The 25,796-nt window shown below is 42.9% G+C and overlaps 1 protein-coding gene across 1 annotated transcript; it reads left to right on the top strand.

The window, feature by feature from the left end:
- The first annotated feature begins 488 nt into the window (after positions 1-488).
- Positions 489-25,455, top strand: pdlim3b (PDZ and LIM domain 3b). Its single transcript, XM_039011869.1, has 7 exons — positions 489-679; positions 10,087-10,238; positions 15,771-15,855; positions 16,265-16,452; positions 21,746-21,873; positions 22,059-22,170; positions 24,900-25,455. Exons 1-7 carry the CDS (start codon positions 587-589, stop codon positions 25,087-25,089), a joined length of 948 nt encoding a protein of 315 aa, XP_038867797.1. The 5' UTR covers positions 489-586; the 3' UTR covers positions 25,090-25,455.
- The last annotated feature ends 341 nt before the right edge of the window (positions 25,456-25,796 follow it).

Raw genomic sequence — 25,796 nt, forward strand, 5'->3', positions numbered from 1 at the left:
CCCATGCAGTGCGTGTCTTGGCAGACAGGTGTTGTGGTACAACTGTTATCAGCTCCAGAGCCGGGTCTTTCCGTCAGCCACCCGGGTCTGGATGCCTGTGTCATCTATGTAATATTTGCCTACGTCTCTATTTGGGCACTGGTTTGGCCTGCTGACTGATGAGGGTGGGTCATCACACAGGAGTTGTCGAGCCCAACCAACAAGGAGCAAGGAGAAAGGGGGGAATAGAGTGAGATAAAAAGGGAGAGAGAGTAACTGACAGGGTAAGTTCTAGCACTCTGCCTCAGAGGTCCTCAGACAGCCGGATGACGTCACTCTGAGGGCGGGGCATCCTCCTAACATGCCCAGCGGCTTGTTATAAAGGCTCCTGGCCAGAGAGAGGCTGCCAATCAGCTCTGGAAGAGCAGTGTGTCTGTGTGTGTGTGAGAGAGAGAGAGAGAGAGAGAGAGAGAGAGAGAGAGAGAGAGAGAGAGAGAGAGAGAGAGAGAGAAAGAGAGAAAGAGAGAGAGGAGAGGCATACTGTAGATTAGCCTACTGCTGCTGTGACTGCTGCTCTACCAGAAACAGGGTGACAGTTAGGAAGATAATGCCCCAGAATGTGGTCCTGGATGGGCCAGCCCCCTGGGGCTTCAGGCTCAATGGAGGGAAGGACTTCAACCAGCCCCTGACCATCACCAGGGTGAGTGACCACTGACCAACCTTAAACGTGATTAATACCATTTTAAAATATATTCTAAAATTGACTCGTAGGTGTGATATGGTTACATTTTCTGGTGCCTGTTAAATGCAGAGTGGCAGCATTTTGAACTAACTGTAGACAATGGAGTGATTTCTGACTGAGACAGGCTTACAAAGAGTTACAGTAATCTAGGCTTGAGGAATTAAAAGCATGTATAACTTTCTATATATCAGTGACAAATAAAAAACTTGACTTTTGCTTTATATATAGATAATAATATAAGCAGGACTGGACAACCTTTACATGCTGCTCAAGATTTAGGTCTGTGTCAAAGAAGACACAAGGTTTCTGACCGAAGGCTTTACACTGGTGGACAAATGACCAAGGTCATTTACAATCCGGGTTCTAGCAAGGCGTGGGTCAAATAAAACAACCTCTGATTTCATATCATTGAGCTGAAGGAAGTTGTCAGACATCCAACATTTGATGTCAGCAAGATACTGGTGGAAGGTTTGCTATGCTAGCTTGATCACTGGGTCTGATTGGTAAATAAAGTGGCATGTCATCTGCATAGCAGTGAAACTGAATTTTATGATTGCGGATGATGTCACCCAGGGGACTCATGTACAGGGGAAAAAGGATGGGGCCCAGAATTGACCCCTGAGGGACACCATAGTAAATAAGTGCTGGGGACGATACTGAACCACCCATGGTCACTGAGAAATGTCTGCCACATAGATATGACCTGAACCAGTCGAGGGCTCTGCCGTAGATTCCCACCCACCTCTCCAGTCTGTCGACAAGAAGGTTATGATCAATAGTATCAAACATGACACTGAGATCCAAAAAACTAGGATAGAGAACTAGGTTAGAGCATTCACCGGCACCGTCAGCCAACAGAAAGTTATTACTGACTTTCAGTAAAAATGTTTCTGTGCTGTGAAGTGATTTGTTGTTCGTACTCATACTCAAATAAGCCACCAAATGCTTAAAAACAACTTTTTCTAACATATTGGATAAAAAAGGAAGTTTAGAGATGAGGAGGGGTCTAGATTGGGCTTTTTAAGGAGAAGTTGGACCAGAACAGTTTTAAAATAGGCTGGGAAGGAGCCAGAGGTCAGGGAGCTATTTACAATACACAGAATGTTGGGGCCAACAGTATGGATAACTTATTTTAGTAGTGCAGTAGGGACCATGTCCAAGGGTCAGGGGGAGGTCTTCATGTGAGGAACAGTACCAAGGAGGGACTCAAAGGATATTTGGTCAAAGGAGTAAAAGGAAGCAGTAGACAGTCTCAGAGTAGTTGCCTCTTGACCAGAAATGCTGGTATGGGGTTGGCTACTGTCAATCTGGGATCTAAAATGTTCTATATTTTCTGTAGAAAATAATCGTAAAAACTGTTCGCCGAGACCAGGGGATGCAAGCATGTCATTGTTAAGGGGGCCACCAACAACACACTCAATTGTCTTAAGCAGAATGTTCGAGTTATGGCACTTCTCAGAGATCAGGGTACTTCTCAGAGATCACGGTACTTCTCAGAGATCAGGGTACTTCTCAGAGATCAGGGTAGAGAAATAGTTTGCATCTTTAACAGCAACATTGTAATTTCTCATCAGATCCTTCATTACTGTACGTCATAGAATACTTGAAATTTGCATGCCTTCAATTTACATGCAGCCTTTCTAAGTTCACTTTTAAAGGCATGACTGTGGTCATTTAACCAAAGTGAGACTGGCAGACAGTTTATTATTGTTTTTAACTGGTGCCACTGAGTCTAAAGTAGCCTGATATACAGTGCCTTCGGAAAGTATTCAGACCCCTTGACGTTTTCCACATTTTGTTACGTTACAGCCTTATTCTAAAATGGATTAAATAAAGAAAAATCCTCAGCAATCTACACACAATACCCCATAATGACAAAGCAAAAACAGGTTTCTAGACATTTTTGCAAGTGTATTAAAGATAAAAAACAGAAATAACTTATTTACATAAGTATTCAGATCCTTTGCTATGAGACTTGAAATTGCACTGATCATCCTTGAGATGTTTCTACAACTATAATGGAGTCCACTTGTTGTAAATTCAATTGATTGGACATGATTTGGAAAGGCACACAGCTGTCTATATAAGGTCCCACAGTTGACAGTGCATGTCAAAGCAAAAACCAAGCCATGGGGTCGAAGGAATTGTCCGTAGAGCTCCGAGAAAGGATTGTGTTGAGGCACAGATCTGGGGAAGGGTACCAAAACATTTTTGCAGCATTGAAGGTCCCCAAGAACACAGTGGCCTCCATTATTCTTAAATGGAAGAAGATTGGATCCACCAAGACTCTTCTTAGCTGGCTGCTCGTGAGCAAGAGCAAGAGCCCGATGGTCACTCTGACAGAGCTCCAGAGTTCCTCTGTGGAGATGGAAAACCTTCCAGAAGGACAACCATCTCTGTAGAACTCCACCAATCAGGCCTTTATGGTAGAGTGGCCAGACAGAAAAAGGCACCTAAAGGACTCTCTAACCATGAGAAACAAGATTCTCTGGTCTGATGAAACCAAGATTCAACTCTATGGCCTGAATTCCAAGCGTCACGTCTGGAGGAAACCTGGCACCATCCTTACGGTGAAGCATGGTGGTGGCAGCATCATGCTGTGGGGATGTTTTTCAGCAGCAGGGACTGGGAGACTAGTCAGGATCGAGGCAAAGGTGAACGGAGCAAAGTATAGAGAGATCCTTTATGAAAACTTGCTTCAGAGTGCTCAGGACCTCAGACTGGAGCGAAGTTTCACCTTCCACAACAGGACAATGACCCTAAGCACACAGCCAAGACAAACCAGAAGTGGCTGCGGGACAAGTCTCTGAATGTCCTTGAGTGGCCCAGCCAGAGCCCGAACTTGAACCCAATCTAACATCTCTGGAGAGACATGAAAATAGCTGTGCAGCAACGCTCCCCATCCAACCTGACAGAGCTTGAGAGGATCTGCAGACAAGAATGGGAGAAACTCCCCAAATACAGGTGTGCCAAGCTTGTAGCATCATACCCAAGAAGATTCAAGGTTGTGATCACTGCCAATGGTGCTTCAACAAAGTACCTAATAAAGGGTCAGAATACTTACGTAAATGTGATATTTCAGTTTTTATTTGTTATAAATTTGCAAAGATATCTAAAACCTGTTTTTCTTTGTCATTATGGTGTGTAAATTGATGAGGGAAAAAACGATTTAATCAATTTTATAATAAGGCTGAAACGTAACAAAATGTGGAAAAAGTCAAGAGTCTGAATACTTTCCGAATCCACTGTATGTCATTGAAACTGTTCAGCAAATCAGCGGTATGATGACAAAGACCAGGATCACTAGGAGAGGATATAAAAGCAGTGATGCGAGAGAGATTGGGGCAGACTTTTATAAAAATAAATTATCATTTTTCTTGATATCCAATTGGTAGTTACAGTCTTGTCCCATCGCTGCAACTCCCCTACGGACTCGGGAGAGGCAAAGGTCGAGAGCCATGCGTCCTCCAAAACACGACCCTGCCAAGCCGCACTGCTTCTTGACCCACTGCTCGCTTAACCCGGAACCCAGCCGCACCAATGTGTCGGAGGAAACACCGTCTAGCTGGCGACCGAAGTCAGCTTGCAGGTGCCCGGCCCACCACAAGGAGTCACTAGAGCGCGATGGGACAAGGACATCGCGGCCGGCCAACCTCTCCCCTAACCCGGACGACGCTGGGCCAATTGTGCGCCGCCTCATGGGTCTCCCGGTCGCGGACGGCTGTGACACAGCCTGGGATCGAACCCGGGTCTGTAGCGATGCAGTGGCTTAGACCGCTGCACCACTCAGGAGGCTAGGGGTGGCAGACATTTTTAGGGGAAAGCATTTTAAAAACAATAATGAGATGGTCAGAGACAAACACATCAATAGTTTCCAAGTGATCAATATTCAGACCATAGGACAGCAGGAGATCAACACTATGGCCTTGGTAGTGTGTAAGCCCTGTGGCATGTAGCACATTCTAACTCTCCCTAGCTAGTGCATTCTTTAAATAACTCTGTCATATTTAAACATGACCAAAGCCAGCTGGTCAGAGAAATCCTGCAATGAACAAACTATTAGGTTTATGTTGTGGAGGGCGGTACACTAGAATGTATAAGGTGAGCTGTTGCTTGTTCAAGCAAACGATAAGACTTTCAAAATAGGAAAATTTGCAACATGACTCGGGGCTACGTACTGTATATGCTTGTCTCTATGAATGACGGCTACCCTCGCCAACAGGGCCAAATGGCCTGGATGTCTAGTGAGGCACCATGGAGATCTCGAGTCACACCTGTCACAGCCAGGAGCACATATCTTCTTACCCCTCAGCCCCCTGGAACGCCCCTCGACCCCCAGGAACCCCCCTCGTCCCGCAGGAACCCCCCTCGACCCGGGTCCGTAACGAGCTGCTGAAGGAGCAGAGGGCATAGGACTGAGACTCTTAGCAGACTGTTAGTAGTGTAGGACTGAGACTCTTACCAGACTGTTAGTAGTGTAGGACTGAGACTCTTACCAGACTGTTAGTAGTGTAGGACTGAGACTCTTACCAGACTGTTAGTAGTGTAGGACTGAGACTCTTACCAGACTGTTAGTAGTGTAGGACTGAGACTCTTACCAGACTGTTAGTAGTGTAGGACTGAGACTCTTACCAGACTGTTAGTAGTGTAGGACTGAGACTCTTAACAGACTGTTAGTAGTGTAGGACTGAGACTCTTAGCAGACTGTTAGTAGTGTAGGACTGAGACTCTTAGCAGACTGTTAGTAGTGTAGGACTGAGACTCTTAGCAGACTGTTAGTAGTGTAGAACAGACTCTTAGCAGACTGTTAGTAGTGTAGGACTGAGACTCTTAACAGACTGTTAGTAGTGTAGGACTGAGACACTTAGCAGACTGTTAGTAGTGTAGGACTGAGACTCTTAGCAGACTGTTAGTAGTGTAGGACTGAGACTCTTAGCAGACTGTTAGTAGTGTAGGACTGACACAGTTAGCAGACTGTTAGTAGTGTAAGACTGAGACTCTTAGCAGACTGTTAGTAGTGTAGGACTGAGACACTTAGCAGACTGTTAGTAGTGCAGGACTGAGACTCTTAACAGACTGTTAGTAGTGTAGGACTGAGACTCTTAGCAGACCGTTAGTAGTGTAGGACTGAGACTCTTAGCAGACTGTTAGTAGTGTAGGACTGAGACTCTTAGCAGACTGTTAGTAGTGTAGGACTGAGACTCTTACCAGACTGTTAGTAGTGTAGGACTGAGACTCTTAGCAGACTGTTAGTAGTGTAGGACTGAGACTCTTAGCAGACTGTTAGTAGTGTAGGACTGAGACTCTTAGCAGACTGTTAGTAGTGTAGAACAGACTCTTAGCAGACTGTTAGTAGTGTAGGACTGAGACTCTTAACAGACTGTTAGTAGTGTAGGACTGAGACACTTAGCAGACTGTTAGTAGTGTAGGACTGAGACTCTTAGCAGACTGTTAGTAGTGTAGGACTGAGACTCTTAGCAGACTGTTAGTAGTGTAGGACTGACACAGTTAGCAGACTGTTAGTAGTGTAAGACTGAGACTCTTAGCAGACTGTTAGTAGTGTAGGACTGAGACTCTTAGCAGACTGTTAGTAGTGTAGGACTGAGACTCTTAGCAGACTGTTAGTAGTGTAGGACTGAGATTCTTAGCAGACTGTTAGTAGTGTAGGACTGAGACTCTTAGCAGACTGTTAGTAGTGTAGGACTGAGACTCTTAGCAGACTGTTAGTAGTGTAGGACTGAGACTCTTAGCAGACTGTTAGTAGTGTAGGACTGAGATTCTTAGCAGACTGTTAGTAGTGTAGGACTGAGACTCTTAGCAAACTGTTAGTAGTGTAGGACTGAGACTCTTAGCAGACTGTTAGTAGTGTTGGACTGAGACTCTTAGCAGACTGTTAGTAGTGTAGGACTGAGACTCTTAGCAGACTGTTAGTAGTGTAGGACTGAGACTCTTAGCAGACTGTTAGTAGTGTAGGACTGAGACTCTTAGCAGACTGTTAGTAGTGTAGGACTGAGACTCTTAGCAGACTGTTAGTAGTGTAGGACTGAGACTCTTAACAGACTGTTAGTAGTGTAGGACTGACACACTTAGCAGACTGTTAGTAGTGTAGGACTGAGACTCTTAACAGACTGTTAGTAGTGTAGGACTGAGACTCTTAGCAGACTGTTAGTAGTGTAGGACTGAGACTCTTAGCAGACTGTTAGTAGTGTAGGACTGAGACTCTTAGCAGACTGTTAGTAGTGTAGGACTGAGACTCTTAGCAGACTGTTAGTAGTGTAGGACTGAGACTCTTAGCAGACTGTTAGTAGTGTAGGACTGAGACTCTTAGCAGACTGTTAGTAGTGTAGGACTGAGACTCTTAGCAGACTGTTAGTAGTGTAGGACTGAGACTCTTAACAGACTGTTAGTAGTGTAGGACTGACACACTTAGCAGACTGTTAGTAGTGTAGGACTGAGACTCTTAACAGACTGTTAGTAGTGTAGGACTGAGACTCTTAGCAGACTGTTAGTAGTGTAGGACTGAGACTCTTAGCAGACTGTTACTAGTGTAGGACTGGAAGAGCCTTGGCTTCTTGACCCAAATGACAACCTATTCCCTTATAGTACACTATTTTAGACCAAAATGAATGCACTATGTAGGGGATAGGGTACCATTTAGGACACTAATGTGTAGTGGCTGACTAGAGCTAGGATGGGGAGGTTACAGGTTTACTTAAGAGTCACGCAGCAAGACTTGGTGAATACTTCCTCCAGCATTCCGGCTGACTGTAGATGATCCTTGAGCTGCACTTTCATGTTCTGGCTATTGTTTGAAATCTTGTCAGGAATGGTGCTAATGGTATATAATGTAACCCAGCACTGTAACCCAGAGTAATTGGGACCAATGAAAAGCTGGTTATTTTTCATTCCTCCCTTCAAGTTCATGTCCTTATTATTTAACTGTGATCCAATGCTACTTCTTGGAGGTTTTGAATGATCATTAGCTGGATAACGTTAACTTTAACTATGGGCTAGAAGAGAGCAGTCCAGAGTTAAAGACAGATATGACCCATAATGACCCAGGTTCCTGCTAACCAGCCTGATTTTGCTCCACATCGCTCTGATTAAGACCAGAACCTACATTCTGATTAAAGCCAGAACCTAAATTCTGATTAAGACCAGAACCTACATTCAGAGTAAAACCAGAACCTACATTCTGATTAAAGCCAGAACCTAAATTCTGATTAAAACCAGAACCTAATTTCTGATTAAGACCAGAACCTAAATTCTGATTAAAATCAGAACCTAAATTCTGATTAAGACCAGAACCTAAATTCTGATTAAAATCAGAACCTAAATTCTGATTAAGACCAGAACCTAAATTCTGATTAAGACCAAAACCAAGCAGAAAGCATATCCATGCCATAGTCAGGGTCTGGGAATACAATAGTGATCTACAATTTAGGCCAAATGTGTCTTATCATAACCATGGTTATTTCAGTGATGCCTAATTGTTTCCTCTGCTGATTAGGTTTGTGACGTCTATCCAACAACATTCTGCAACATTACTGCTCAAATCCCAGCTGTTATTCTATTAAAACCAACTACCCAACAATCTTGGTGTATTGCTCATACAAAAATAACTGATAAGCAACGGAAGACCATGGTTATATACTGTTGGTATACGTCCCAAATGGCACCCTATTCCTTTTATAGTGTACTAGTTTTGACCAGAGCCCATAGGGATTAGTGTTATAATATGAGTCCCATCTGTCTGAAAAGGATTGGTCATAAGGTGCCGGGAATTGGCTGGTAGTGATATCTTCATGTGGGTAGCATGTCCTTACTTGTGCAGTGCTCTTCTCTGAGAGGTGCCTCTGGGTCTATATGGCATGTTTTTCACAACGTTGTCAAAGCCATTACTGATGATGCCTACGTCTAAACAGGAAACAGGTGTTCCAGTATGTCACTAAACTGCAAACAGTCTGCTTCTGCTTGTACTGTATGCCAGTCTGCTTTTATCTTGTAACAATGTGTGGTTATGGCTGCTATCTAATTGTGTTTTGTATGCGTATAGGTTTGAATAGTATGAGTGGTTATGTGATTTCATGAGGATGTGTATTAGTGTGGAACTGAGACTGTGTGTGTGGCTGACGTATTTTAAGCCCCTCCCTCTCAAATGGCTCTTACTTCCTGTCCTGTCATGCAGAGGTGTCATGGTGGTTCCTTTGTGTGAGAGGTGTCATGGTGGTTCCTCTGTGTGAGAGGTGTCATGGTGGTTCCTCTGTATGAGAGGTGTCATGGTGGTTCCTCTGTGTGAGAGGTGTCATGGTGGTTCGTCTGTGTGAGAGGTTCTCACTCAGTAATTCCAGATGTCTGTTAGAGACAACAGAGTAGTATGAAACCACAAACAGACAACAGTCTGCCGTATGTGACCTGATACTGAGGACATGGCTACTGATACCATACAGTATAGCATACCAAAGAAGTTCATGTACTGTATTTGGTTCATACAGGTTAGAGTTAGGACTTGTACACCACGTTCAAATGAGGAGTAATATGAAACAGGAACGTAAAGGAGGCAGCTGTTATCAAGTTGTTTCCCTCGTAGAAGATATATGATACAGGCAGCGTAACGTAACAGAGCCCAAATGAATCATCCAGCCATAAATAGCCAGATAGATTACCCCAGTCTGCATTAATCTGCCTTTTCAACAGAACAACAGGGAACTTAAAGTAGTGAGAGAAAGGGGGGGTGAGAGGGAAGTGTGGGCAGGTGGAGAGGCTCAGGCATGGTGAAGGGTTGAGATAAGAACCTGGAAGCAGAGAGGTGAGGTGACTACCTCTGGAATGACGCTGACCAGGTAGGAGAGGGGCAAGGGGATGATGTCAGGCCCCATTAGAGGCAGATAGAGAGAGGGAGTAGAGAAGGGGGGTGGGAGAGGGGGGGGGGAGAGGGGGGGGGGGGAGAAGAGTGGAGAGAGAGGGGGGGGAGTGGAGAGAGAGGGGGGGATAAGAGTGGAGAGAGAGAGTGGGGAGGGGGGGGGAAGAGTGGAGAGAGAGAGGGGGGGAGAAGGAGGGGGTTCTAGGCTTGGAGACAGAATGGATGCCTAAGCAGTTAGATCAGCAGGTTGTCAATAGTGTAATCCCCTATCCCATGTACTGTAGTCTGGCACCACACAGTGATGGACACGTCATCCACACAGCTTTATTTATAGGGCATGTAAAACACAGAATGGACTCCTATTCACACTCTGGGTGTAGCCATTATGTTGAAACAGCCAGTGTACTGCAATGTCTACCAACCACTGTGCTTCCCCGTCACTTCTCCCACACATTTGTGCCCCATTAGAACTGTTCAAACTAAAGTGGGGCTTGGTTTCTAGGTGACGCCTGGCAGCAAAGCCTCGCTGGCCAACCTGTGCCCCGGTGACATCATCCTGGCCATAGAGGGTGTGAGTACAGAGTGCATGACTCACAGCGAGGCCCAGAACAAGATCAAAGACCCTGCCTCCCAGCTCGGCCTCAAGATTGAGAGGTAGGTGAGCAAGCAGAATGACTGGTCTGTGTCCCAAATGGCACCCTATTTCCTTTGTAATGCACTACGTTGTGCCCTGGTCAAAATAGGGCCCTGGTCAAAAGTAGTGTACTATATAGGGAATAGGGTATATTTGGGATGCACCCTGGTAATAAGATGATAACACAAGTACAAGGACACCAGCCATCTATGGTCAACTTTTGTTTACAGTAGTGTACGCATGAAAGATAGATAGTTATGAACTGGGTGGTTCGAGCCCTGCATGCTGATGGGCTGAAAGCTTTGGTATACCACGGGTATGACAAAACATTTATTTTTACTGCTCTAATTACATTGGTAACCAGTTTATAATAGCAATAAGGCACCTCAGGGGTTTGTGATATATGGCCAATATACCACGGCTAAGGGCTGTGTCCTAGCACTCCCCGTTGCGTCGTGCGCAAGAACAGCCCTTAGCCGTGGTATATTGGCCATATACCAAACCACCTCGGGCCTTATTGCTTAAATACACACCACACAATGTTGAATACTCTAGCAGTTATGACATTTAAATACACACCACACAATGTTGAATACTCTAGCAGTTATGACATTTAAATACACACCACACAATGTTGAATACTCTAGCAGTTATGACATTTAAATACACACCACACAATGTTGAATACTCCAGCAGTCATGACATTTAAATACACACCACACAATGTTGAATACTCCAGCAGTTATGACATTTAAATACACACCACACAATGTTGAATACTCTAGCAGTTATGACATTTAAATACACACCACACAATGTTGAATACTCCAGCAGTTATGACATTTAAATACACACCACACAATGTTGAATACTCTAGCAGTTATGACATTTAAATACACACCACACAATGTTGAATACTCTAGCAGTTATGACATTTAAATACACACCACACAATGTTGAATACTCTAGCAGTTATGACATTTAAATACACACCACACAATGTTGAATACTCTAGCAGTTATGACATTTAAATACACACCACACAATGTTGAATACTCCAGCAGTTATGACATTTAAATACACACCACACAATGTTGAATACTCCAGCAGTTGTGACATTTAAATACACACCACACAATGTTGAATACTCTAGCAGTTATGACATTTAAATACACACCACACAATGTTGAATACTCTAGCAGTTATGACATTTAAATACACACCACACAATGTTGAATACTCCAGCAGTCATGACATTTAAATACACACCACACAATGTTGAATACTCTAGCAGTTATGACATTTAAATACACACCACACAATGTTGAATACTCCAGCAGTTATGACATTTAAATACACACCACACAATGTTGAATACTCAAGCAGTTATGACATTTAAATACACACCACACAATGTTGAATACTCTAGCAGTTATGACATTTAAATACACACCACACAATGTTGAATACTCCAGCAGTTATGACATTTAAATACACACCACACAATGTTGAATACTCTAGCAGTTATGACATTTAAATACACACCACACAATGTTGAATACTCTAGCAGTTATGACATTTAAATACACACCACACAATGTTGAATACTCTAGCAGTTATGACATTTAAATACACACCACACAATGTTGAATACTCTAGCAGTTATGACATTTAAATACACACCACACAATGTTGAATACTCCAGCAGTTATGACATTTAAATACACACCACACAATGTTGAATACTCTAGCAGTTATGACATTTAAATACACACCACACAATGTTGAATACTCCAGCAGTTATGACATTTAAATACACACCACACAATGTTGAATACTCCAGCAGTCATGACATTTAAATACACACCACACAATGTTGAATACTCTAGCAGTTATGACATTTAAATACACACCACACAATGTTGAATACTCTAGCAGTTATGACATTTAAATACACACCACACAATGTTGAATACTCCAGCAGTTATGACATTTAAATACACACCACACAATGTTGAATACTCCAGCAGTTATGACATTTAAATACACACCACACAATGTTGAATACTCAAGCAGTTATGACATTTAAATACACACCACACAATGTTGAATACTCTAGCAGTTATGACATTTAAATACACACCACACAATGTTGAATACTCCAGCAGTTATGACATTTAAATACACACCACACAATGTTGAATACTCAAGCAGTTATGACATTTAAATACACACCACACAATGTTGAATACTCTAGCAGTTATGACATTTAAATACACACCACACAATGTTGAATACTCCAGCAGTTATGACATATAAATACACACCACACAATGTTGAATACTCTAGCAGTCATGACATTTAAATACACACCACACAATGTTGAATACTCTAGCAGTTATGACATTTAAATACACACCACACAATGTTGAATACTCTAGCAGTCATGACATTTAAATACACACCACATAATGTTGAATACTCCAGCAGTCATGACATTTAAATACACACCACACAATGTTGAATACTCTAGCAGTTATGACATTTAAATACACACCACACAATGTTGAATACTCTAGCAGTCATGACATTTAAATACACACCACACAATGTTGAATACTCTAGCAGTCATGACATTTAAATACACACCACACAATGTTGAATACTCTAGCAGTCATGACATTTAAATACACACCACACAATGTTGAATACTCTAGCAGTCATGACATTTAAATACACACCACACAATGTTGAATAGTCTAGCAGTCATGACATTTAAATACACACCACACAATGTTGAATACTCTAGCAGTTATGACATTTAAATACACACCACACAATGTTGAATACTCTAGCAGTTATGACATTTAAATACACACCACACAATGTTGAATACTCTAGCAGTTATGACATTTAAATACACACCACACAATGTTGAATACTCTAGCAGTTATGACATTTAAATACACACCACACAATGTTGAATACTCTAGCAGTTATGACATTTAAATACACACCACACAATGTTGAATACTCCAGCAGTTATGACATTTAAATACACACCACACAATGTTGAATACTCTAGCAGTTATGACATTTAAATACACACCACACAATGTTGAATACTCTAGCAGTTATGACATTTAAATACACACCACACAATGTTGAATACTCTAGCAGTCATGACATTTAAATACACACCACACAATGTTGAATACTCTAGCAGTCATGACATTTAAATACACACCACACAATGTTGAATACTCTAGCAGTCATGACATTTAAATACACACCACACAATGTTGAATACTCTAGCAGTCATGACATTTAAATACACACCACACAATGTTGAATACTCTAGCAGTCATGACATTTAAATACACACCACACAATGTTGAATACTCTAGCAGTTATGACATTTAAATACACACCACACAATGTTGAATACTCTAGCAGTTATGACATTTAAATACACACCACACAATGTTGAATACTCTAGCAGTTATGACATTTAAATACACACCACACAATGTTGAATACTCTAGCAGTTATGACATTTAAATACACACCACACAATGTTGAATACTCTAGCAGTTATGACATTTAAATACACACCACACAATGTTGAATACTCCAGCAGTTATGACATTTAAATACACACCACACAATGTTGAATACTCTAGCAGTTATGACATTTAAATACACACCACACAATGTTGAATACTCCAGCAGTTATGACATTTAAATACACACCACACAATGTTGAATACTCCAGCAGTCATGACATTTAAATACACACCACACAATGTTGAATACTCTAGCAGTTATGACATTTAAATACACACCACACAATGTTGAATACTCCAGCAGTTATGACATTTAAATACACACCACACAATGTTGAATACTCAAGCAGTTATGACATTTAAATACACACCACACAATGTTGAATACTCTAGCAGTTATGACATTTAAATACACACCACACAATGTTGAATACTCCAGCAGTTATGACATATAAATACACACCACACAATGTTGAATACTCTAGCAGTCATGACATTTAAATACACACCACACAATGTTGAATACTCTAGCAGTTATGACATTTAAATACACACCACACAATGTTGAATACTCTAGCAGTCATGACATTTAAATACACACCACATAATGTTGAATACTCCAGCAGTCATGACATTTAAATACACACCACACAATGTTGAATACTCTAGCAGTTATGACATTTAAATACACACCACACAATGTTGAATACTCTAGCAGTCATGACATTTAAATACACACCACACAATGTTGAATACTCTAGCAGTCATGACATTTAAATACACACCACACAATGTTGAATACTCTAGCAGTCATGACATTTAAATACACACCACACAATGTTGAATACTCTAGCAGTCATGACATTTAAATACACACCACACAATGTTGAATACTCTAGCAGTCATGACATTTAAATACACACCACACAATGTTGAATACTCTAGCAGTTATGACATTTAAATACACACCACACAATGTTGAATACTCTAGCAGTTATGACATTTAAATACACACCACACAATGTTGAATACTCAAGCAGTTATGACATATAAATACACACCACACAATGTTGAATACTCCAGGAGTTATGACATTTAAATACACACCACACAATGTTGAATACTCAAGCAGTTATGACATATAAATACATACCACACAATGTTGAATACTCTAGCAGTCATGACATTTAAATACACACCACACAATGTTGAATACTCTAGCAGTCATGACATTTAAATACACACCACACAATGTTGAATACTCCAGCAGTTATGACATTTTCTTCCTTCAAGATTTTTTATCAGGATCCGCATTAGCAGTCGCCGATGGAGACAGTTAGTCTTACTGAGGTCCCACATAGAACAAAAATACATTACAGACTTTACAATTTACATATATTTAAAAACATTAACATGTAGTGTGTGTGTGCAGCTATCAGTTACACATACATGTCAGTACATACACACAACAAGCTAACAGAAATAAAAAGGAAATCAAATCACGTTTTATTTGTCACATACGCTGAATGCAACGGGTGTGGACTTTACCGTGAAATGATTGCTTGCGAGCCCTTCCCAATGATGCAAAGTCTAACAAAGGTACAAAAATAGTAAGTCAAGGGGAAACATTGACTGTCTGTCTGTGGCTGAGCCATAGTGAACTTGTTAGGCCTTTATGAGTGGTTGCCGGGCGCACGGCACTCAGTCAAAATGCCAGGGCTGCATTCCATCTCTTTGATTCATAACCTCATGAAACTGTTTGAGAGTCTTGCGTGGGGTCAGAGATGCTCGTGTGGGGTCAGAGATGCTCGAGGCGCTGATGTAAATTACGAGTGCAGCAAGGGCATGGTTGGGTCAAAATGCTAAGCAGCTGGCCTGTCTGGCTACGGTTTGATCTGGATTTATTATTTAATGTCAGGAAGGAAGGAAGGCTGCTGTATATCAGGGTTTGATTGACCGTGGACTCTTTCTCTGTCTGTCTTGCAGGCCTGAGACCAAACTGTGGTCTCCCCAAGTCACAGAGGATGGGAAAGCAAACCCATTCAAGCTCAATTTAGAGGCAGAACAGCAAGTAAGTAGCCGAAGGCATAAATGGTTTTAGGTTAAGGACTACATTCCGATTCAAATCAATCCCTCTCCTGGTGTTTGTGTGGTTGTGTAGAGTTACAGTATAGCTGGTATTCAATTCAATTGAATTAAATTGTCCCCTTCAGGCAATTCTAGGGTTATAGTGGTTCTTCAGACACATACAGTGTAGCTTGTAGAGCTTTGACCACTGCATGCAGTGTGTGCACCGTGTAGCTTGTATAGCTTTGACCACTGCATGCAGTGTGTGTACCGTGTAGCTTGTATAGCTTTGTGTACAGTATAGCTTGTATAGCTGCATGCAGTGTGTGTACCGTGTAGCTTGTATAGCTTTGTGTACAGTATAGCTTGTATAGCTGCATGCAGTGTGTGTCTCTGTCTGGCTCCACATGTAGGAGTTGAAACCTATCGGTACAGGTCACAACCGACGTGCCCAGCCCTTCATGGCTGCGGCCACCATAGCCAACGGACGCCAGGTGGTGAGTTCCTCCTACAACACCCCCATAGGCCTCTACTCCTCAGGCAACATCCAGGACGCCCTGCACGGACAGCTCCCAGGCCTTGTTCACGATAAGCATGAGGGGTGAGTAAGTGCCAGGCTGATCCGGACCCCCTTCCTGATGCCCCGTGGACCCCACCTCTCCCCTCCTCCACCTGGTGTCACTAACCCTGCCTCTTGCTTCTCTTCTCCTCCCTGGCTGCTCCTCTTTCCTCTCTCACTCTATAACCTCAGAGCGCCTCTCTAACTCCTCTTCTGTTTTTCACAGGACCTGGGCTACTTTGAACACAAGTTTAACGTCAGGCCTAAGCTCTTCTTACCTGCAGGCCAAAGGTCACTAGTTTCAACATCTCCCTACTGATGCAGTAATACAGTAATACTAGTTTCAACATCTCCCTACTGACACAGTAATACTAGTTTCAACATCTCCCTACTGATGCAGTAATACAGTAATACTAGTTTCAACATCTCCCTACTGACGCAGTAATACTAGTTTCAACATCTCCCTACTGATGCAGTAATACAGTAATACTAGTTTCAACATCTCCCTACTGATGCAGTAATACAGTAATACTAGTTTCAACATCGCCCTACTGATGCAGTAATACAGTAATACTAGTTTCAACATCTCCCTACTGACGCAGTAATACAGTAATACTAGTTTCAACATCTCCCTACTGATGCAGTAATACAGTAATACTAGTTTCAACATCTCCCTACTGACGCAGTAATACTAGTTTCAACATCTCCCTACTGATGCAGTAATACAGTAATACTAGTTTCAACATCTCCCTACTGATGCAGTAATACAGTAATACTAGTTTCGACATCTCCCTACTGACGCAGTAATACAGTAATACTAGTTTCAACATCTCCCTACTGACGCAGTAATAGAGTAATACTAGTTTCAACATCTCCCTACTGACGTAGTAATACAGTAATACTAGTTTCAACATCTCCCTACTGATGCAGTAATACAGTAATAATAGTTTCAACATCTCCCTACTGACTCAGTAATACAGTAATACTAGTTTCAACATCTCCCTACTGATGCAGTAATACAGTAATACTAGTTTCAACATCTCCCTACTGACGCAGTAATACAGTAATACTAGTTTCAACATCTCCCTACTGATGCAGTAATACTAGTTTCAACATCTCCCTACTGACGCAGTAATACAGTAATACTAGTTTCAACATCTCCCTACTGATGCAGTAATACAGTAATACTAGTTTCAACATCTCCCTACTGATGCAGTAATACAGTAATACTAGTTTCAACATCTCCCTACTGATGCAGTAATACAGTAATACTAGTTTCAACATCTCCCTACTGATGCAGTAATACAGTAATACTAGTTTCAACATCTCCCTACTGATGCAGTAATACAGTAATACTAGTTTCAACATCTCCCTACTGACGCAGTAATACAGTAATATTAGTTTCAACATCTCCCTACTGATGCAGTAATACTAGTTTCAACATCTCCCTACTGACGCAGTAATACAGTAATACTAGTTTCAACAGCTCCCTACTGACGCAGTAATACAGTAATACTAGTTTCAACATCTCCCTACTGATGCAGTAATACAGTAATACTAGTTTCAACATCTCCCTACTGATGCAGTAATACAGTAATACTAGTTTCAACATCTCCCTACTGATGCAGTAATACAGTAATACTAGTTTCAACATCTCCCTACTGATGCAGTAATACAGTAATACTAGTTTCAACATCTCCCTACTGATGCAGTAATACCGTAGTCAGTTTTATTCAGTCACAGAGTAAATGATCTCATACTTACTGATTGTAATATTTCTATATAGCTGCAATAACTCATCTTCCATCTTTCCTGTCTCTTTCATGTGTTGTGCTGTCTCTTCTTCCCTGCCCTACCTCTGGCTTTGCAATCACTGACCACCCCCCTCAGCGAGTGCCCTCCTCCGCAAGGCCTGATGGGAAATGGCCATCAGACGGTGGTCACCCTCTCCCCCCCTGACCCTCCCCTGTCTGCTAACTCCGGCACAGACCAACCCCTGGCCCCCAGTGCTCAGTATAACTCCCCCATTAACCTGTACTCTGACGCCAACGTCTCGGCCGCTCAGCAGCTAGCTCAGATCACCTCACTAGAGGAACAGGTCCCTCTAAGGTAATCATAGGTGTGTGTGTGTGTGTGTGTGTGTGTGTGTGTGTGTGTGTGTGTGTGTGTGTGTGTGTGTGTGTGTGTGTGTGTGCGCTATTCCGAGGAACACCTTGCCAACAGCCAATGAAATTGCAGGGCGCCAAATTCAATCAACATTAATATCAGAATTCAAATGTCTCAAACATACAAGTATTAGACACCATTTTAAAGATAAAATTCTCGTTAATCCAACCACAGTGTCCGATTTCAAAAAAGCTTTTCGGCGAAAGCAGAACATATCATTATGTTAGGTCAGCAACTAGTCACAGAAAGCATACAGCAATTTTCCAACCAAAGAGAGGAGTCACAAAAAGCTGAAATATTGATCAAATTCATCACTAACCTTTGATGATCTTCATCAGATGACACTCATAGGACTTCATGTTACACAATACATGTATGTTTTGTTCGGTAAAGTTCATATTTATATCCAAAAATCTTAGTTTACATTGGCGCTTTATGTTCAGTAGTTCCAAAACATCCAGTGATTTTGCAGAGAGCCACATCAATTTACAGAAATACTCATAATGAACATTGATAAAAGATACAACTGTTATGCATGGAATTTTAGATACACTTCTCCTTAATGCAACGGCTGTGTCAGATTTCAAAAAAACTTTACGGAAAAAGCACACCATGCAATAATCTGAGTACGTCGCTCAAACGACAAATCAAGCCAATCCGCCATGTTGGAGTCAACATAAGTCAGAAATAACATTATAAATATTCACTTACCTTTGATGATCGTCATCAGAATGCACTCACAGGAATCCCAGTTCCACAATAAATGTTTGATTTGTTCCATAATGTCCATCATTTATGTCCAAATTCCTCCTTGTTGTTCGCGCGTTCAGTACACAATCTAAACTCACAACGCACGGGCAGGTCCAGGCAAAATTTCAGACGAAAAGTCATATTACAGACCGTAGAAACATGTCAAACGAAGTGTAGAATCAATCTTTAGGATGTTTTCAACATAAATCTTCAATAATGTTCCAACCGGAGAATTCCTTTGTCTATAGAAAAGCCATGGAACAGAGCTCGCTCTCACGTGAATGAGCGTCACCACCTCAAGGCATTCTGCCAGACCTCTGACTCATTCCCCTCATTAGGCCCCACTTCACAGTAGACGCATCAGACAAGGTTCTAAAGACTGTTGACATCTAGTGGAAGCCTTAGAAAGTGCAACATGACCCCATAGACACTGTGTATTCGATAGACCAAGAGTTAAAAAACTACAAACTTCAGATTTCCCACTTCCTGGTTGGATTTTTCTCAGGTTTTCGCCTGCCATATGAGTTCTGTTATACATCATTCAAACAGTTTTAGAAACTTGAGTGTTTTCTAACCAAATCTACTACAAATATGCATATATTAGCAACTGGGGCGTAGTAGCAGGCAGTTTACTCTGGGCACGCTTTTCATCCAAACGTGAAAATGTTGCCCCCTATCCTTAATGAGTTTGAGCCAATCAGCTGTGTAGTGACAAGGTAGGGGTGGTATACAGAAGATAGCCCTATTTAGTAAAAGACCAAGTACATATTATGGCAAGAACAGCTCAAATAAACAGAGAAAAACGACAGTCCATCATCACTTTAAGACATGAAGGTCAGTCAATTTGGAAAATTTCAAGAACTTTGAAAGTTTCTTCAAGTGCAGTTGCAAAAACCATCAAGCGCTATGATGAAACTGGCTCTCATGAGGATCGCCACAGGAAAGGAAGACCCAGAGTTACCTCTGCTGCAGAGGATAAGTTCATTAGAGTTGCCAGCCTCAGAAATTGCAGCCCAAATAAATGCTTCACAGAGTTCAAGTAACAGACACATCTCAACATCAACTGTTCAGAGGAGACTGCGTGAATCAGGCCTTCATGGTCGAATTGCTGCAAAGAAACCACTACTAAAGGACACCAATAATAAGAAGAGACTTGCTTTGTCATAGAAACACGAGCAACGGACATTGGTCTGATGAGTCCAAATGTGAGATTTTTGGTTCCAACCGTTGTCTTTGTGTGACGAACAGATGACCTCTGCATGTGTGGTTCCCACCGTGAAGCATGGAGGAGGAGGTGTGCTGGTGCTTTGCTGGTGACACTGTCTGTGATTTATTTAGAATTCAAGGCACACAACCAGCATGGCTACCACAGCATTCTACAGCGATATACCATCCCATCTGGTTTGCGCTTAGTGGGATCATCATTTGTTTTTCAACAGGACAATGACCCAACACACCTTCGGGCTGTGTATGGGCTATTTGACCAAGAAGGAGAGTGATGGAGTGCTGCATCAGATCACCTGGCCTCCGCAATCACCCAACATCAACCTATAAGGACTCTGGGCCAGACCCAGATGCAGACCCAGATGCAGACACGGGAGGATGTTGGTTTGAAGCGTTTGATATTTATTAGTTCCATAAGGAGTAGGCAAGAGAATAGTCGTGGACAGGCAAAAGGTCAAAACCAGATCAGAGTCCAGGAGGTACAGAGCGGCAGGCAGGCTCGAGGTCAGGGCAGGCAGACTGGTCAGGCAGGTGGGTACAGAGTCCAGAAAACAGGCAAGGGTCAAAACTGGGAGGACTAGTAAAAGAGAGAATAGCAAAAGCAGGCACACGGGAAAAACACGCTGGTTGACTTGAAACAGACAATACAAACTGGCACAGAGAGACAGGAAACACAGGGATAAATACACTGGGGAAAATAAACGACACCTGGGGGGGTGGAGACAATCACAAGGACAGGTGAAACATATCAGGGCGTGACACAACCCAATTGAGATGGTTTGGGATGAATTGGACCGCAGATTGAAGGAAAGCAGCCAACAAGTGCTCAGCATATGTGGGAACTCCTTGAAGACTGTTGGAAAAGCATTCCAGGTTGAAGCTGGTTGAAGCATGCAAAAGTGTGCAAAGCTGTCATCAAGGCAAAGGGTGGCTACTTTTAAGAATCTAAATGATAAAATATATTTTGATTTGTTTAACACTTTTTGGGTTACTACATGATTCCATATGTGTTATTTCATAGTTTTGATGTCTTTACTATTATTCTACAATGTAGAAAACAGTAAAAATAAAGAAAAACCCTTGAGTAGGTGTCCAAACTTTTGACTGCTACTGTATATTATAGTGAAGGCCAGAGGAATTCCAGAAAAAGGTACCATATGATAAAATCCTATCTCCTCTCCCTCTTGCATCCTAGTGGTAAGACACTGTCCTCCATCAAGGAGTCTCATGTGTACCGGATGCTCCAGGATGACCAGGATAGGCCACATGAACCACGTCAGTCAGGCTCCTTTAAGGCTCTGCAGGAACACGTGGAGACTGATGGTGAGCTAAATCCAAGCATACACACTACTTCTCTACTCTGACGGCACTTAATAACAAAGTACACATGTTTAAGTAATTATTTATTGATAAAAGGTAGAATGAGCAGGGTTGGGTAGAAACGGATTACACGTAGCAGGGATTGACATCTTAACACAGCAGTAAACCAATGTTTTGTGCATTAATAGGAGCAAAGCCGTTGATTACTAGAAGTGTAAGAGCTCCAGTGACAAAGCCTCCTACACCTGCGGGATCGCTACAGAAACTACCCCTCTGTGACAAGTGTGGAAACGGCATAGTGTGAGTACCCACTACCCAGGCTGACAGGAAATAAGGCACTGGAGTGCCATGGTGCTGCCCTCTCCCAATGACTCATCCGATCCTGCCCTCTCCCAATGACTCATCCGATCCTGCCCTCTCCCAATGAACCGTCTGATCCTGCCCTCGCCCAATGACCCGTCTGATCCTGCCCTCTCCCAATGACTCATCTGATCCTGCCCTCTCCCAATGACTCATCTGATCCTGCCCTCGCCCAATGACCCGTCTGATCCTACCCTCGCCCAATGACCTGTCTGATCCTACCCTCGCCCAATGACCTGTCTGATCCTACCCTCGCCCAATGACCCGTCTGATCCTGCCCTCGCCCAATGACCCATCTGATCCTACCCTCGCCCAATGACCCATCTGATCCTACCCTCGCCCAATGACCTGTCTGATCCTACCCTCTTCATATTCCGGATAATGACTAAACCAAAAATAATGTATTAATAAACCACGAAGGACCTCCGCTACATTATACACTTGTGAACAGGGAGGTAATGAGAAACCATGGCAGGAATGTTTTTGCGGTGAGGAAACACAAGATCTGTCCTCTCTCATCTTTTGGTTTTGGGGGATGAAAGTAAGAAGTACATGAAAGGACTGAGTTAGGGAATATACCTGCCTCTGATACTTTTGATGTGGTGGGGCACATCTGCTGTTGCATAAGACCAAGGTCTAAGTGGGGTATGGTTAGAGCTATGGTGGTTTTGGATCCATAAATATATCTGGATGGCAAAGTATAACCTCCTGCCTAGGCTAATTGCACACAGCGCATAATAACAATAATTCAGAGCATTGGGAGGAAGTGTCTGGTAGACAAGATTAGGCAAAGTAAGACAGTCAACTCTCTTGTCCCCTGGTCCCACAGTAAGACAGTCAACTCTCTCTTGTCCCCTGCTCCCAAAGTAAGACAGTTAACTCTCTCTTGTCCCCTGCTCTTCTGCTCCTGAAGTAAGACAGTCTTCTATCTCTTGTCCCCTGGTCCTACAGTAAGACAGTTAACTCTCTCTTGTCCCCTGGTCCCACAGTAAGACAGTCAACTCTCTCTTGTCCCCTGGTCCCACAGTAAGACAGTCAACTCTCTCTTGTCCCTGCTCCCACAGTAAGACAGTCAATTCTCTTGTCCCCTGGTCCCACAGTAAGACAGTCAATTCTCTTGTCCCCTGGTCCCACAGTAAGACAGTCAACTCTCTCTTGTCCCCTGGTCCCACAGTAAGACAGTCAACTCTCTCTTGTCCCTGCTCCCACAGTAAGACAGTCAATCATCTTGTCCCCTGCTCCCACATTAAGACAGTCAATTCTCTTGTCCCCTGTTCCCACAGTAAGACAGTCAATTCTCTTGTCCCCTGGTCCCACAGTAAGACAGTCAATTCTCTTGTCCCCTGGTCCCACAGTAACAGTCAATTCCCTTGTCCCCTGGTCCCACAGTAAGACAGTCAACTCTCTCTTGTCCCTGCTCCCACAGTAAGACAGTCAATCATCTTGTCCCCTGCTCCCACATTAAGACAGTCAATTCTTTTGTCCCCTGTTCCCACAGTAAGACAGTCAATTCTCTTGTCCCCTGGTCACACAGTAAGACAGTCAACACTCTCTTGTCCCCTGCTCCTACAGTAAGACAGTCAACACTCTCTTGTTCCCTGCTCTTCTGCTCCTAAAGTAAGACAGTCTTCTATCTCTTATCCCCTGCTCCCAAAGTAAGACAGTCAACTCTCTTTTTCCCTGCTCTTCTGCTCCTAAAGTAAGACAGTCTTCTATCTCTTATCCCCTGCTCCCAAAGTAAGACAGTCAACTCTCTCTTGTCCCCTGCTCTTCTGCTCCTAAAGTAAGACAGTCTTCTATCTCTTGTCCCCTGCTCCCACAGTAAGACAGTCAACTCTCTCTTGTCCCCTGCTCCCACAGTAAGACAGTCAACTCTCTCTTGTCCCCTGGTGCCACAGTAAGACAGTCAATTCTCTTGTCCCCTGCTCCCACAGTAAGACAGTCAACTCTCTTGTCCCCTGGTCCCACAGTAAGACAGTCAACTCTCTCTTGTCCCTGCTCCCACAGTAAGACAGTCAACTCTCTCTTGTCCCCAGGTCCCACAGTAAGACAGTCAACTCTCTCTTGTCCCTGCTCCCACAGTAAGACAGTCAACTGTCTTGTCCCCTGCTCCCACAGTAAGACAGTCAACTCTCATGTCCCCTGCTCCCACAGTAAGACAGTCAACTCTCTTGTCCCCTGCTCCCACAGTAAGACAGTCAATTCTCTTGTCCCCTGGTCCCACAGTAAGACAGTCAACTCTCTCTTGTCCCTGCTCCCACAGTAAGACAGTCAATTCTCTTGTCCCCTGCTCCCACAGTAAGACAGTCAATTCTCTTGTCCCCTGCTCCCACAGTAAGACAGTCAACTCTCTCTTGTCCCCTGGTCCCACAGTAAAACAGTCAACTCTCTCTTGTCCCCTGGTCCAACAGTAAGACAGTCAACTCTCTCTTGTCCCCTGGTCCCACAGTAAGACAGTCAACTCTCTCTTGTCCCCTGCTCCCACAGTAAGAGTCAACTCTCTCTTGTCCCCTGCTCCCACAGTAAGACAGTCAACTCTCTCTTGTCCCCTGCTCCCAAAGTAAGACAGTCAACTCTCTCTTGTCCCCTGCTCCCACAGTAAGACAGTCAACTCTCTCTTGTCCCCTGCTCCCACAGTAAGACAGTCAACTCTCTCTTGTCCCCTGCAGAGGCACAGTGGTGAAGGCCAGAGAAAAGTTCCGCCACCCTGGATGTTTTGTGTGCTCCGACTGCAAAGTCAACCTGAAGCAGAGGGGCTACTTCTTTGTGGAGGGGCAGCTGTACTGCGAGACCCATGCCCGCGCCCGGACGATACCTCCAGAGGGACACGATGTCATCACCGTTTACCCCACGGCTTGAGACCAGTGGACCGGACATGCACAGACCTGTCCAAATGGAGCAAGAACTGTAACTTACCACTCCCCTTCTCATACAGAATATTTCAGGACAAAATACATGATATATGGTTTCACAAGCTGCACAGTGGATAGGCCATACTACAGTGGCGTTCATCAACTTAACACCCTGAACTGAACATATCAATATCTGTGGACATTATGATGCAATTGTGAATTTGCTTATCACTGTCAAAAACACAACCATTTATCTTTTTGAAAAAGGAATATGTTTGTTATGCCTTGTGAATACCAACTGTGCCTTGTGAATACCAACTGTGCCTTGTGAATACCAACTGTGCCTTGTGAATACCAACTGTGCCTTGTGAATACCAACTGTGCCTTGTGATTTGAAGGTTTTCTGAATATGTTACCATTGGTAATAAAAAAAGAAGACAAACGTATTATCTTGTTTATGTCATGTCCTCTTATTACCACGTTCAAGATAGTCTGCATTGAACTAGTCAGCATTAAACTACACTGTGAAATCAGTTAAATCAGTCAACAAAAAGCTCATCAGAATTTCAAAGTATGCCTTTAATACACCAATAAAATCCAACAGGAGCCGGTTGTCTACTTGTTAGGAGTTTCCATGGAGACTCATCAATCATTCAGTGCAGGTCAGGCATCATGGTGTGGCTTCCAGCTTACTCACTCAACAGAACAGCAACA

This window comes from Salvelinus namaycush, chromosome 17 (assembly GCF_016432855.1).
Source record: "Salvelinus namaycush isolate Seneca chromosome 17, SaNama_1.0, whole genome shotgun sequence".
NCBI classification, from domain to species: domain Eukaryota; kingdom Metazoa; phylum Chordata; class Actinopteri; order Salmoniformes; family Salmonidae; genus Salvelinus; species Salvelinus namaycush.

Coding starts and splice junctions, on each gene's coding strand:
- pdlim3b (XM_039011869.1), top strand. CDS start 587: ATGCCCCAGAATGTGGTCCTGGATGGGCCAGCCCCCTGGGGCTTCAGG. Junction 680..10,086: donor AGCCCCTGACCATCACCAGG/GTGAGTGACCAC, acceptor CTTGGTTTCTAG/GTGACGCCTGGCAGCAAAGC. Junction 15,856..16,264: donor ATTTAGAGGCAGAACAGCAA/GTAAGTAGCCGA, acceptor CTCCACATGTAG/GAGTTGAAACCTATCGGTAC.